Source organism: Symphodus melops (genome assembly GCF_947650265.1).
Source record: "Symphodus melops genome assembly, chromosome: 9".
NCBI lineage: Eukaryota > Metazoa > Chordata > Actinopteri > Labriformes > Labridae > Symphodus > Symphodus melops.
The window spans coordinates 13,448,487-13,461,350 of NC_136699.1; the positions used below are offsets into that span (position 1 = coordinate 13,448,487).

Genomic DNA, 12,864 nt, shown 5'->3' on the forward strand with positions numbered 1-12,864 from the left:
CTCTTTGATGCATGGTTCAGAAATAAAGAAATAGTAATTTTTTGTGCTGCTGTGGTTAAAACAGTTGGGTAGCACTGTGTTGAGAATGGCTTTTATTCAGAGGGCATTCATCCCCTTGTAGATGGGACTGCAAGACTACTTTTTAGGTTTTAGTTTGTGGTGACATAGTCTGACTCTTCATGTCTTCTTCTTTTCTCTTTAGCTTCTCATAGCTTCTTTGAGAAGTTTGCTAACTGGGCTCAAAATGACGTTTCCCGATTCTCCAGGCTTTTCCGTATTTTTCTTGTAAAGGGCTTGACCAATGTTTTATGCTGGTAAAACAATGGCTTGTGGTTTACTCATAATTGATCACTTTAATAACCCTGTTTATCAGCAACCTTCTCAAAGACCTGAACCACCACTGACCCCAGACATTTGACTGTAATGAGACTAATGTTGTATTGATCAACTTTAGCTGCTTATTAATAGCATGTCTGAGTTATGCACAAACACCCATGATTGATGCAATTTCTTCATCAAAGCTCAATGGAGGTGAAGTTTGTCCGTGTTTGTGAGGGTGCAACAATAAAAGGTCAACCTAGCTTCAGTTAAATGGCAATCAATGGAATCTAAAGGGAGTGAATTATTTTTGGTTTGAACAAAAAAAAAAAAAAACACCAGGTCAAGGGTTACTGTGCATCACTAAAAAGGTTCACATTGTATGTTTATTTCTCATGATGTACCAAAATGTATTTGGTAATCAAAAGATAATCCTGCAATATCTCACAATTCAATTAGATTTTTTTCAACTTCAACTTCCACAATACATTCCCTATCAGTCACAATGAATTGCATTTTTCATAGATCTACACCAGCCCTCTGCGCAATAAGAAGCTATGTGAAACCTTTGTGTCAGCTGATTGTAGTTACGTAAATACATCAAAATAAAGATGGATTGATTAAATTTGATATTACAATCCATCACAGTCACAGATAGTAAATAATGGACGAATCCTGACTTACGTTACCCATTTGTTTCTAAAGGACTGTTTTGAATTCCCATCCATAGCGGGTGCCATATATTTGATTGTAAAGAACATGTAGGAAATAAAATGTGTTAATCATCGAATGAGTTGACCTTTAACGGAGTGACACATTTTCTGTGATTTTCGCTGTCAGGAGAAACAGTATTTATAGCCGCCCCTCTGACCACTAGTGCTGCCAAACCCAGCTTGTATTATTCATCTAAGACTTAAAGTAGCAAGATATCAGTTTAAATACACCTTCAGCAGGTAGACCTGCTTTAATGGAGATGCAAATGTGTGCTGCACTGGGCTCAAGTGACACCTGTTCAAGCCTTCTCCACAGATAGCCTATCATAGTAAACACTGACACTCATACTGACACTCTGACATGAAGCGCAGTGGCCCTCTGGTCAGCGAGCTTGTTGGAATGTTGGCTCTGCTCTAAAAGTCACAGCGGGGCAAGTTCAGGCAGTAAGTTAGTTCGTCGGACACATATTACCAACACTGAGAGCTAGCTAATGTTAGCAGTACACCTGACTAGCTATCCGATTTTACATACTTAAACTGGGTACTGGTGAAATTGGAAGAATTTTGTATATTTTAAATTGACTCAGAATTGTAGAAACTACAATTAATTATTCAGAGTCTGGTCTGAACCCCTAGTAATACACACAATTCTGTGTCATCCCTGCTTTAAAGACCACCTTTATTATCATCTTTAAAAAATGGTTGACAACACTGAGACGAAAGTGTGATTAACAAACAACACATTTTCCCTCATCTCCTGCTCTCATTCCCTCCCTCTGTTAGAGTTTGTTTGATGAGTTCTCCCATTGTGACTGAAAAATGATATCTTTCTGTGAGCAATTCATATCAGCTTCATTAGAAAGAAGGTTGTAAAACACTAATGAACGTATCCCATCATCCCTGGTGTAGGCTGCACATGTGTGCCTGCGAATTAAAGTTGGCACAAAGGTTTATTTGATCTGATTATTTAATCCCTTCCAAACACGGTTTTATGAGACGAGCAGTAACTGAGACTGAGCTTTCAATTCCTCTTTTCCGTGACACAATTAATTTGATTTGGTCTGTTTGGACCTCGGTTGACAACTCACAGTGATCAAAAACAGGAAAGAAGCAGAAGGGAGGTCGATAGGATAGAAGCTGTTGATGAGGATGTAGTTACTTTGGAGTGCGTGAGTTTATGCAAATTACACTTTGCAGAGATGGACAGTTTATGAATTTGATGCAGTCGTATTGATTTATTGATATTGTGTTTTTTCTTTGCTCATGCTGTAACAGCCACTTGGGCACTTGCAAGGGTGTCAATTTAAAGAGGTTTATAGCCAGACCCTAAGAAAAACAATAACTAACTAAACAATTCAGTGAAATGTATGTTTTAGATAGCGTGATTCATTTCAAGCAGTCAGAGGGATTCTGCTGCTCAGCAGCTTCTCATAGCTTGTCTGTCTTCAACCTCATGCTCAGTCCCACAATAACTCTCCTCATTAGAGCTTTAATGGGCCAATCAACACCACACATGGCCAAAGGCACATTTCTCTACTCCTCATAGCTTAATACTGGAAACACTTTTTCCTCCACGCATTTCCATCTCTGACAATCTGTTTCATTCCCACTGTCTTTCACTTTCACTTCCTGTATTGTCTGCTCTATGTTTAGGAGTGAGCGATGATGATCTGTGCATGATGCTTGACCATTTCAGCACATTTATCAGTGACTGGTTGTGTATGGAAACAAGTAGAGATTGGATTATTGTTTCATGTTTGTATATTTACAGTATGTCTATAGTATATCTGCTATATTAATGTTTACGCTTTAACTACTCAGCTTTATTGGAGGATGGATATGAGATGAATGACTTGTTATTGTGAAGAATCTCTGCAGAAGTTTTAACCCTATCACACAATATTCTTTGTTTATGAAAAAAGGAAAATAAAGGTACAGCAGTGACTCCAACGGGATTTACAAGAGGTTCTGATTGTCAGTCTGTGTGTGTGCAGGTCGGCTTGTTTGTCTCTGTCTCCCATTATTTTGGGACAAACTGTTCGTATTAAATATGTGTGGAAGGTGACGCATCAAGGATCAATATTGGTGATGAGAGTCGTGCCAGCAAACACATTTTAATCCCCCCCGGACCTTAAAATGACGCCAACTCACTGACCTGCTGCTTTGTGGCTGTGTGTGTGTGTGTGTGTGTGTGTGTGTGTGTGTATGTAGGTGTGTGTGTGTGTGTGTGTGTATGTAGGTGTGTGTGTGTGTATGCAGGTGTGTGTGTGTGTACAGGGGTGTAAATGCTGATGTCAGCACGTGATTATTTATACATTATTCATAAAACTTTCATTTTAACAACGGAGTTTCTTCTCATACATTTACTGTTTTAGCACTATCGTACAAACTGAATAGTTAATTGTAAATGGCAGCATGTTTGAATCTCCACCAGGTAAAACATAATCGGTCTTCAGGCTGTTGCCAGTAAAAGAAGGGTAAAAGGTTAGGAATTCCATTAGAGCTACTTTTGGATTAAAAAAAAATCAGCCTCAGTATACAACAATATGTTCCTGAGTACAATTTGCAAGAAAAGGAGAACTAAAGCCAAAATGCTGAGACTATTTTTAAACAAATCCTGCTCTGGACCAGAATCAATCCAAGGCTAGGTTTAAGGATTAAATGCAGACAAAATGACTGCAATTGCTAAACCTCAAAATCAAAGAGTGACCCTCAGAAACTGATAATAGTGCAAACAGGGATACGCCTTCAAATTTTTAAATCCACTTGGTCACTCATTGAAGTCATACTATGACTAAATCATGCTTGAAATCAACTTCCTATGAAATGTTCTCACCCCCAGTGACCTAATATATGTAATTTTTATAGATACTCCGATGTTGGTGCTTGGATTTGAATAGTCTCAAGTACTTTTTTTTAATAAATATATCAGCCTTCAAACTGTGCTTTTCTCTTTTTTCGGTCATTTTCCCCAGGATCCCTTCAAGGTGAACACCAGAGGAAGTTGTACAAGGAACTGATGGCTAACTACAACCGACTGGAGAGACCTGTGGCCAACGACTCAGCCCCCATCCTGGTGGAGCTGGGCCTCACGTTGCTGCAGATCATAGATGTGGTGAGATAGATCGCATTCACTTGGGATTACATTACATAGTTAAATGGAAAACCTGCAGACTTGCATTATTTAGTACTACATTAGAGAACAGTTGCGTGTGGTGATAACAAGGTAGCATAAATCCCACAACACAATCAGCACAATTCATAGCATAGCAGCGTAGCAATACTTCAAATATTGACCAACACCACTACTACTGTTTTTTCTTCTAACATCAAAACCTCTGCTTGCACCCCAGTGATATTGTCACGACTGATCACCAATACCTGGACATTTTTTTAAAAAAATACTGCGTTTTAGGCATTACAAATTAAGTTTTCTCAAATGTTCTCCAGTAAACATGACTTATACTAATCAGGTTTTCGGGAAGTATTGGGTGATGGAACAAGAATTGCATTCCTGCAAGTTGATTTTTATCACACACCGAAGCATAACAACTCACATAAACGTGTTTAAAGGTAACTAAGCTACATCCTTACCTCAGCTGACTCTAGTATGTTTTTATATTGTCTTGTCAGTGTTCCATTGTTTTTTATCATTATGCATCAAGGGAAGCTTACTGAGTGTGTTTGTTATTTTCCTGCTCCACTGAAGCAAAGTGGGATTGAACCTGGCTCTTATTTTGCTGCAATGAAACTCCAGTGAGGCACTGAGGGGGCCAATCAAATACATGAAAGCACATGTTCCTGTTAGATTCCTTTGCAGTGTGAAGAGCGTATTTCAGCTGTTCACCTTGAGCCTCCAGTGACAAAGGATAAACCAAATCAACGAGCAGGAAGGCAACACTTCTTCCATCGCCCAATACTGACCCACTGCCACAATCACTTCCTGAAAAAACTGATTGGTATAGGTCATGTTTACTGGAGAACATTTAAGAAAACTGAATTTCTGCCATCATACATGTCATGGCTATTAAAATCAAAATTTATGTTGTCTCTCTGGGACTTTTGGCTTCCTTTTTTAAGCGCAGAGCCATATTCTATCTGAATGCCTGTCGAGTGTCTTTCTCCTCTGGGGGAGGTTTAAATATTACGTACTTATGTACCCCATCCACATTGCCTCAGCCTGTTTGGACAGAAGATAAGAGGTGACAAACTTTCTCCAAAGGCAACTGTCCTGATGGTGTTTTGTGTCGGAATGAATTTGACACCCCTGACAAATTCACAATTTATGAAAATTACCATCCCCTCCGCTGCCCTCCAGATGGGGACCTGAAAATCTCTCCAGATTTAATTTTTTTTTTAATTCTTCTCAGATGAAACAGGCATGAATCCCTGACTCATTAACTATGACAGAGGACCAAAACCCTTGAGACATTTGGGAATCTGTTGGTTCGTTATTCAGTCAGCCCTCTCAAAGAAAAGGAGGAAGTGTAAGCATGTTATATGCAGCCAGATGTCCCCTCCTCCATGTTTGAGTGTGTTCTTCCAAAAGGGGAATCTCTAGGCATTCCCTTAAAATGTAAAATGTACAAATGTAAGTTGGAGTTTTCTAGCTACCACAGTCTTTTTTTACTCGGGTCAGTGTCTTTGTGAGCAGGGCACTGCAGCCATTGTATCAGTCGATCTCTTTTTCGGAGCACAAGGATGCTTGATCAACTATTGTCATGGAGACTTTGTTTCAGTAAAAATAGACACACTAAAATCATCTTACAGATTATGCAGCACTTCTTCCCTGCAACATACTGTAATATACTGCTGAGAAATTATATTGGTGACTTTTTATCTTTACAAACTTTTTTCGGCTTTATTTATTGATTGGTTGAATTAATGGAGCAATACCTGAGATGCCTAGACCACGTGGTGTGTTAATTTACTGTTAAAGTGATAAATTAACGAGTTCAACCTAAAAGCATCCTGTTCTCATCATATTAAAATGACAGTAAAAGGTTGCAAATAAACTGGTTTAACCCATAAAATATTCATACACACTTCCACCTGAAAGATGATAATAACACATCAGATTGATTGCTCAGATTGTTCATCAGGAACTAAAGATTAAAGACGACAACTCAGAAAAAAACATTTGTGCTGTCCCCAGAGCTTGACTCGCATTAGGCCTCAATCAGTCAAATCAATAGGAAAATTAAACGTATATTAATATTTAACTGCTGGAGATGTGACCTTTTGGCCTCAGTATGACTCAAAATCTTTAAAGAGTTCTTTAGACTATACAATAAAAAGCGAGGTGATGCCAGCTTCAGTTTCTATATGTTGAATGTTTGCTCACTGTCCACAAAATACTGCAGGCATTCTGCTGTTCTGACCTTGAATCGAACCTTGAGTGAAATTATTATTTACAAGTTATACATTTGATAAGATCTATCCTCGATTTATCGTTTTACAAATATCAAAGTTGTGAAAAGATCAAATACAGAACTAGAGACAAACACAAACAGGTGCACAGTCACAATCCACATGAGTGTTTGAAATCCCTGAAAAGACTATAATTACTGTCAGCTGTGACCTTTGCTCAATCATCTGGGTCATCTGCACTGAGAGGAGACATTATAGAAGGGTGGGCCATATGTGCAAGTAATATCCACCCCAAGCTTAGAAGAGGGATACAAATGAGGGAGAGAAGCAGGCAGGCAGGCAGAGGAATTCAGAAAACAGGTTTTAAAAAATAGATGCAATTCCTCTTCTCCTCTCTTCTCTGCCAGAGGACTGGTGCATTCTTCCTGCTTTGACTTTTTCCAAGATGCACTTGGAGCAGAATTTTGGTGGCTAGAAACTCAAAATTCTAGAAATTCTAAATGCAACAACGTTACTTGTAAAGTTTATAGCCTTCTTCCTATGTTGTTAAAATATTTCTTACTTTACTTATTTTATTACTAAATATTATGTCTCTGTATAGGTGTCAGGAAAGCATTTTACTGTTATGCACTTCTGTTTTTATTGTGTGTTGTGGAATTTTTAAAGCCATTCAACTACACTTTAAATGTGTGAACTAGCTTCACTAACTTGTTGGTGACAAAAGGCTGATTAAATAGTGGTTGGCCTCGCTGTCTTCTCTAATAATAATAAAAAATAATATCTCTTTTTTTCTGTTTTTCAGGATGAGAAGAACCAAGTGTTGATGACCAATGCCTGGCTGCAGCTGGTGAGCCACATTTTAAAATGGTGCTTTATCAATGTATTCAACGAGGAAGAGGGAAAAGTAAGGGAAGGAGAGTGCAACAAATGGCTGATTCATTAATTAATGGGCCTAATGCTAAAGGCCTTAGAAGTTTCAAGAAGAAAACACCTCCTGGTTGCTCCATTTAAGGAAGTAACTTCACCAATCATGACTTGATGGTACAGAAAGAAGATGAGTTCCAACATGCAGAAGCATATAAGTTGTTACTGTCCATGATTTAAAAGACAGCTTTACCTGTATGGGGGTCCATGGCAGCTATTATACATTGGACTTGCACAGGGTGCAGATGAGATGGGTTGTATGTGATGCTGTCCTTCTCTCTATCTCAGTACTGGACCGACATATACCTGAGCTGGAATACAGAAAACTTCCCTGGTGTCCAGAACCTGAGATTCCCTTCAGACCAGATCTGGACCCCTGACATCCTTCTGTACAACAGGTCAGAGCTGCCTTCTCCTGCTGATCATCTCCACCTATGAAGCTTCTTTACATTTTTATTAACAAAGTATGAAATGACAATTCAAACAGTTTCACAATGTGAAAGAGGTTGTACTATGGATAAAACAACAACAACAAACATTGTAGAGCTCATTGATGGTCAGTGAAGCCTATTGTCACGAATTTGCAACAAACCGCTTCCGCTACAAATGCAGCCAAAATAGCGTCTGTATTCCTCCACTGCCGGTTGATGCACTTTTAATACATACTGAGGAAACTTTTGCAAGCGTTAAATTTTCATAGGACCGGTCGGAGACAGAAAGCAGAAACACATGTAAAAAAAAGTTTTAATAGTTGGAAAGAAATTCAGGCATCAAGGGGTTCATTTAGCGTATCTTTTTTTTTCTGTCAAAGTGTGATAATCCGTCTTTGCAAATCCTCTACCTGGGACAGCATGCCTTCTTACTTTTGTTTTTGTTTTTTGAGGAAGCTGATTGAAATACCAGTGTAATCCCTCTGATGCAGTGTTGTTTTATTAAATTCTGATTTTAATCTTCACAAGCCATGACGCTCTAAGGGTGACTTTAAGCCAGAGTGATAATCAGTCACACAAAGTCAAATGATAAACCATAATAAACACTGATAACGCTTCTCGTATAGATTTCTTTTAGTAAAGAAAAAAGATCAATCATTTTAATAATCAATTTACTTACTGAATTTTCTTAAAGTAGAACATGTTGGAAGGGGTGTTTTACCACTTATTCTGTCTTACTTTGGCAGAATCTTCTGTCTCAGTTCAAACCTTCCATTAGTCGTCCTAAAATTCAGAACGTCTGCGAATAAAGGTTGTTGATCTCTTTTGTGATTTAATTTGGACCAGTGTGTTAGCAATAATGTTACTACTGTCTTATAACAATTACGAGACGTAAAAGCGGAGGCCCTGATTAAAATAAATGAGGTTGAGCAAGCTCATTGCATTTCTTGATTCAGGTCAGGCTGCTGCTGTTTGCTTATTCACTTTTCTTCACGCTTTTCTGCAAGGCTTTTACAAGTCAATTAGAAATGTAGGCCATTTTTTTTTCCTGAAACAACTAATTGCATTGCGTGCGCATGCGAGGGCTACAGACAGATGATCTGGTCTGAGACGGCAATGAAAGGAAGACAAAAAGATGGATAGATTTAATCACAAAGAGGATAACAATGACACAGTTAGAATTTATTGAGCAATAATGGAAAGCACAAGATTTAAGCACAAATTTGGATTAGAGAGAGAGACATCTTATAAGTCTATTTTAAGTGATGGTATTGTGTGATTGAATACACACGCTTACATACACATGCTTGTACACAAGGACAAAGGTTTGGGGGTATTAACCCAAATTTTAAAAGCTCAGCTTTCAGACCTGCCAGGATTACCCATCCTAATCTCCCTGCTCTCACCCCTCTTTTTACCCATCTCTGCTTTTTACCCTCTACCCCCCCCCCCCCCCCCCCCCCCACAACATCCACCATCTCTCCTCTCATCTCATTCTATTTATGTCTCCTTCTGTCTCTCTTTCATAACTCACTGTCTTTCTGTAATTCACTCTATTCAATCAACCCTTTCCCTCCATATTTTATTGTTTCTGCCTTCACCAACCCCTCTTTATAAATCATCCCATCCACCTGTCTCTGTCAAGGTGTCCACATGTTACCCTGCCCCTCTTCTCACAGTATATCTTTTTGATATAATTCTTCTTTCTTCTGACCTCTCCTGTGCTTGTAGTACTCGGATACCTGCAGAAATCTGTTCTCAGATGAACACATTAAAACTGTTTTCCAGAGAGCGAATAGTGTGTTTTCGAAATCTGAATATTTAAGCACCAAGTTTAGGTGTTGGCACTGTAAGCACTTGGTTATGGATTGAAATTGGTTGTCAGGTTGATACGGCAAATAATCAGGCATGCACGGCCATGCTACAGTCTTTTGAGCTAATTACATACGTTAGCCCATGAGCTTACAAAGAGGAAACCAACATGTCTCTTTAGTTTATGTCTGTTTTCAATGTTACCATATTAGTCATTCTGTTAGCATGCTAACACGTACTATTTATGACAGCTAATGCTAAATAGCATGCTATGAATCATGAAGTTCGAGAATCACCAAAGGCCATTTAATCCTGAAGTAAACCAGCAAAATCTTCATCTATAATTCACAAATCTTTCTCCAGTAAACTCCTCGATTCCACAAGGTTTAGGCTTCTTGAGATAATTAATGATATGTGGTGAATAAGTGTAGACCAAAGTGGTGGACAGATCGATTTACCTACTGCACACCTGTAGAGTCCAACTTCAAAGTTACAACTTGATTACGTCTTGTCTTGCCTCTCTGTACCTTAACCAAACGCTCTGAGTTGACTTAATATTACCATGACATTTGTTTTATGCCTAAGTCAACAGGATTGGAAAAAGTAGGGAAACAAATCAGGAAAACTGGGTGCAAACAGTTTGCAGAATCAAATATGCTTGGTCTTTTAATTCCCTGTTTGAAATGCAAATTAGTTAAAAGAAACATAATCATATATGACTGGTTGAAAAAAAAACCCAACAACAATCATTGTAACCCATAGGAAGCTGTATGTGTTTGGTACAGATGTGATATCGCAAAGTAAAAACACTGCTGAGGTTGCTTACTTGTTAAAGTTTAATATAAAGATTGGTAAAGCACAGCTGAAGGCAAATATTTTTATTTACATCTGAGCCAGAGCATTAATATCCCCCTTGAGGAGAAAAGGAAAATTACAGTTTTCAATTATAATACAGAACACTGCTGGAAACACACACAAGCTCAACTCAATTATGACACACACACACCTTTAAGTGCTCTTCTCATTGGCTCACAGTAAGTATCTACAAAAATAACACCATATAGTCAACACGCTCATCTTGCCTTCCTCACACACACTTACTCTGTCATGCAATTACAGACCATAATGGCACCACACACACCATTACACAGTGGGCCATCAGTGCACAGCCAATAACACGCTAGTCTTACTGTGTTACATAGCAAATACATTCAGGTTTATTAGCACAGTACTCAGAGGAGAGTTCACCAAAAATTCTTTCATTCGCGAATGTTGTTTGATATCAAGTTAATGATCAAAGAGCTGTTGTCGGAGGCCATCAGAACATGAGCTCAAAGGAGAAAAAAATATCTATTATTGTAGGTGATGAGTCACTCAGCTCATATTATCCAAGTGTGAAGTCTTGGATATTGCTCCCATATCATCTTTCATATTTTCAGATCATTATGCTCACACTGCCTCATTCTATCGAATAATAATATTTCATGCATGGGTTGTCCATACCTCGAGTCATGGATTTACCATCTCACCCATCAGATGTACAGTATACTGCCCACGGGGCAAAGTTTTCCTTTTGGATGATAAACAACATCAAAGACCTTAAAGTACTGTCAGCACTTTTTTTTAAACCCATGAAAACTCATGAAAGCTGGTCTTTCTGGTTATCAATTGAAGCTATTTGTGTTTTTATTTAATTTTAGTTTAGCAAGAAAGAAGAAGAAGAAGGTGAAAACATGATGAAACATGGTGAAAAATCAGTATGTGGCATTTTGGCTAAGATTGACAAGCTTGATAAAAAATGAAGTTCTCCCACTTACCTGATGAGAACAAACTGTAATCTTTATATTGGCTCCAGTTTGTCTGCCATAAAATCCTGGGTGCAGGCCATATACCTTTTTTCGAGAAGTGATTATGTTTGTCCAAAGAATTTTCCAGATTAAAAACAACTCTGTAAGCCTTTGACCTCCTCTCTCGTTAGAGGGGAAAGTCAATGGTCTCACTTGACTGGGGATCAATGAGGCAGATGAAGGACGGTCAGCTCAGGTGAAGCCACGGACAGAATCCTAATTCTGCCTGAAAGGTAGGGAGACTTTCAAACAACCAGAGCACTTTAACAGGCCATAATGATGAAAGGGGAATCAATCAGATAAATGGATACCGCAGGGAGGCATTGAGTTAGCATTTTTGGATGAAGAGATGGTTAAATTAATGGACAGATGGCAAAATTGGCTGACCTTTCTGTGATCACTTAAACACAGAACATAATAGAAAGTATACACTATGTTCAGAATGTAATTGAATGGAATGCAAGTAATGTGTAAGTTTGTAAAAACATGTCTGTAAAATTGACATTATCAGGTTAAATAAAAAAAAGAAACAGTTTATACAAGAAACAAACTTAAGTCAACCACAGAATGATTATCCAAAGCCTGCACCGTTTGCATGTCTGATAACAATTGTAACGAAGTGCAATCTAAAGGTAAGCAGATAGTTTCTTGCTAGAAGGAGAAGAACCAGAGGAAACTCCATGAAGCATGAGAAATCAAATGTTTAATCCGAAACATGCTCATGCTCAGTTTCAATATGGAACATCATCAGATTATTTTACATGCATGACTTAAACACAACAACTCATATCTTAAACATGATGTTCCCAAGCCTTCTGTTGTCTCACACAGGGCGAGGATGAGGATGTTTGGAAGTCATCCTTTTGTCATGGGTGATGAACACTGTGAAGGCCCTATAGAAATAAACATCTGTACATGGGGAATGTTGTGCACTGTTTGCCTGCAGCGTTGTTGACCATCATGTTAACCGCACAGCTGTAATCAGACACAAGGCCCAAGGCTGTAAAGTTGAAGCTATATTTCTGAGATATCATATGGTACATGGATGGATAGATCTCAAGCTCCAAGTAGGCGCTGAACATATGTAGCTTTTGACAGTGGAAGGATGAAAGCTTCAGTGAAAGACCCAACTCTTCTCTGATACACATAGCTCTTCTATACTTCCGATATACTTACGATCCTGATTTGACAAATTAAAAATGTAATACTCTGTGTGAAGGAATATAAAAGCTTCAAATAAAGATGCATTTTATAAATGAAGCTCTTTCATGTTGGAAAAACAAGCATATCAGTTCAATAATGTTGTTAAAGCTACATTAAATGTTAAATTACATTAGGATTTCTAAATTCTGCTTTCGAATTTCACTTATAACAGTGTGTGGTGATTTATTCTCCGCTACATGGATCTGTTTCTGCCTTAGGAACTCTTCTTACTTTGTAGCTGCCTTG

At 38.3% G+C, this 12,864-nt stretch overlaps 1 protein-coding gene across 1 annotated transcript in view; it reads left to right on the forward strand.

Moving 5' to 3' along the window:
- chrna8 (cholinergic receptor, nicotinic, alpha 8) overlaps positions 1-12,864 on the forward strand; it is a 30,317-nt gene that overhangs the window by 8,986 nt on the left and 8,467 nt on the right. The window contains exons 2-4 of the mRNA XM_079351707.1: positions 4,007-4,146; positions 7,204-7,248; positions 7,614-7,723. Coding sequence (XP_079207833.1) covers positions 4,007-4,146; positions 7,204-7,248; positions 7,614-7,723 — 295 coding nt within the window. The remainder of the gene's footprint in view (positions 1-4,006; positions 4,147-7,203; positions 7,249-7,613; positions 7,724-12,864) is intronic.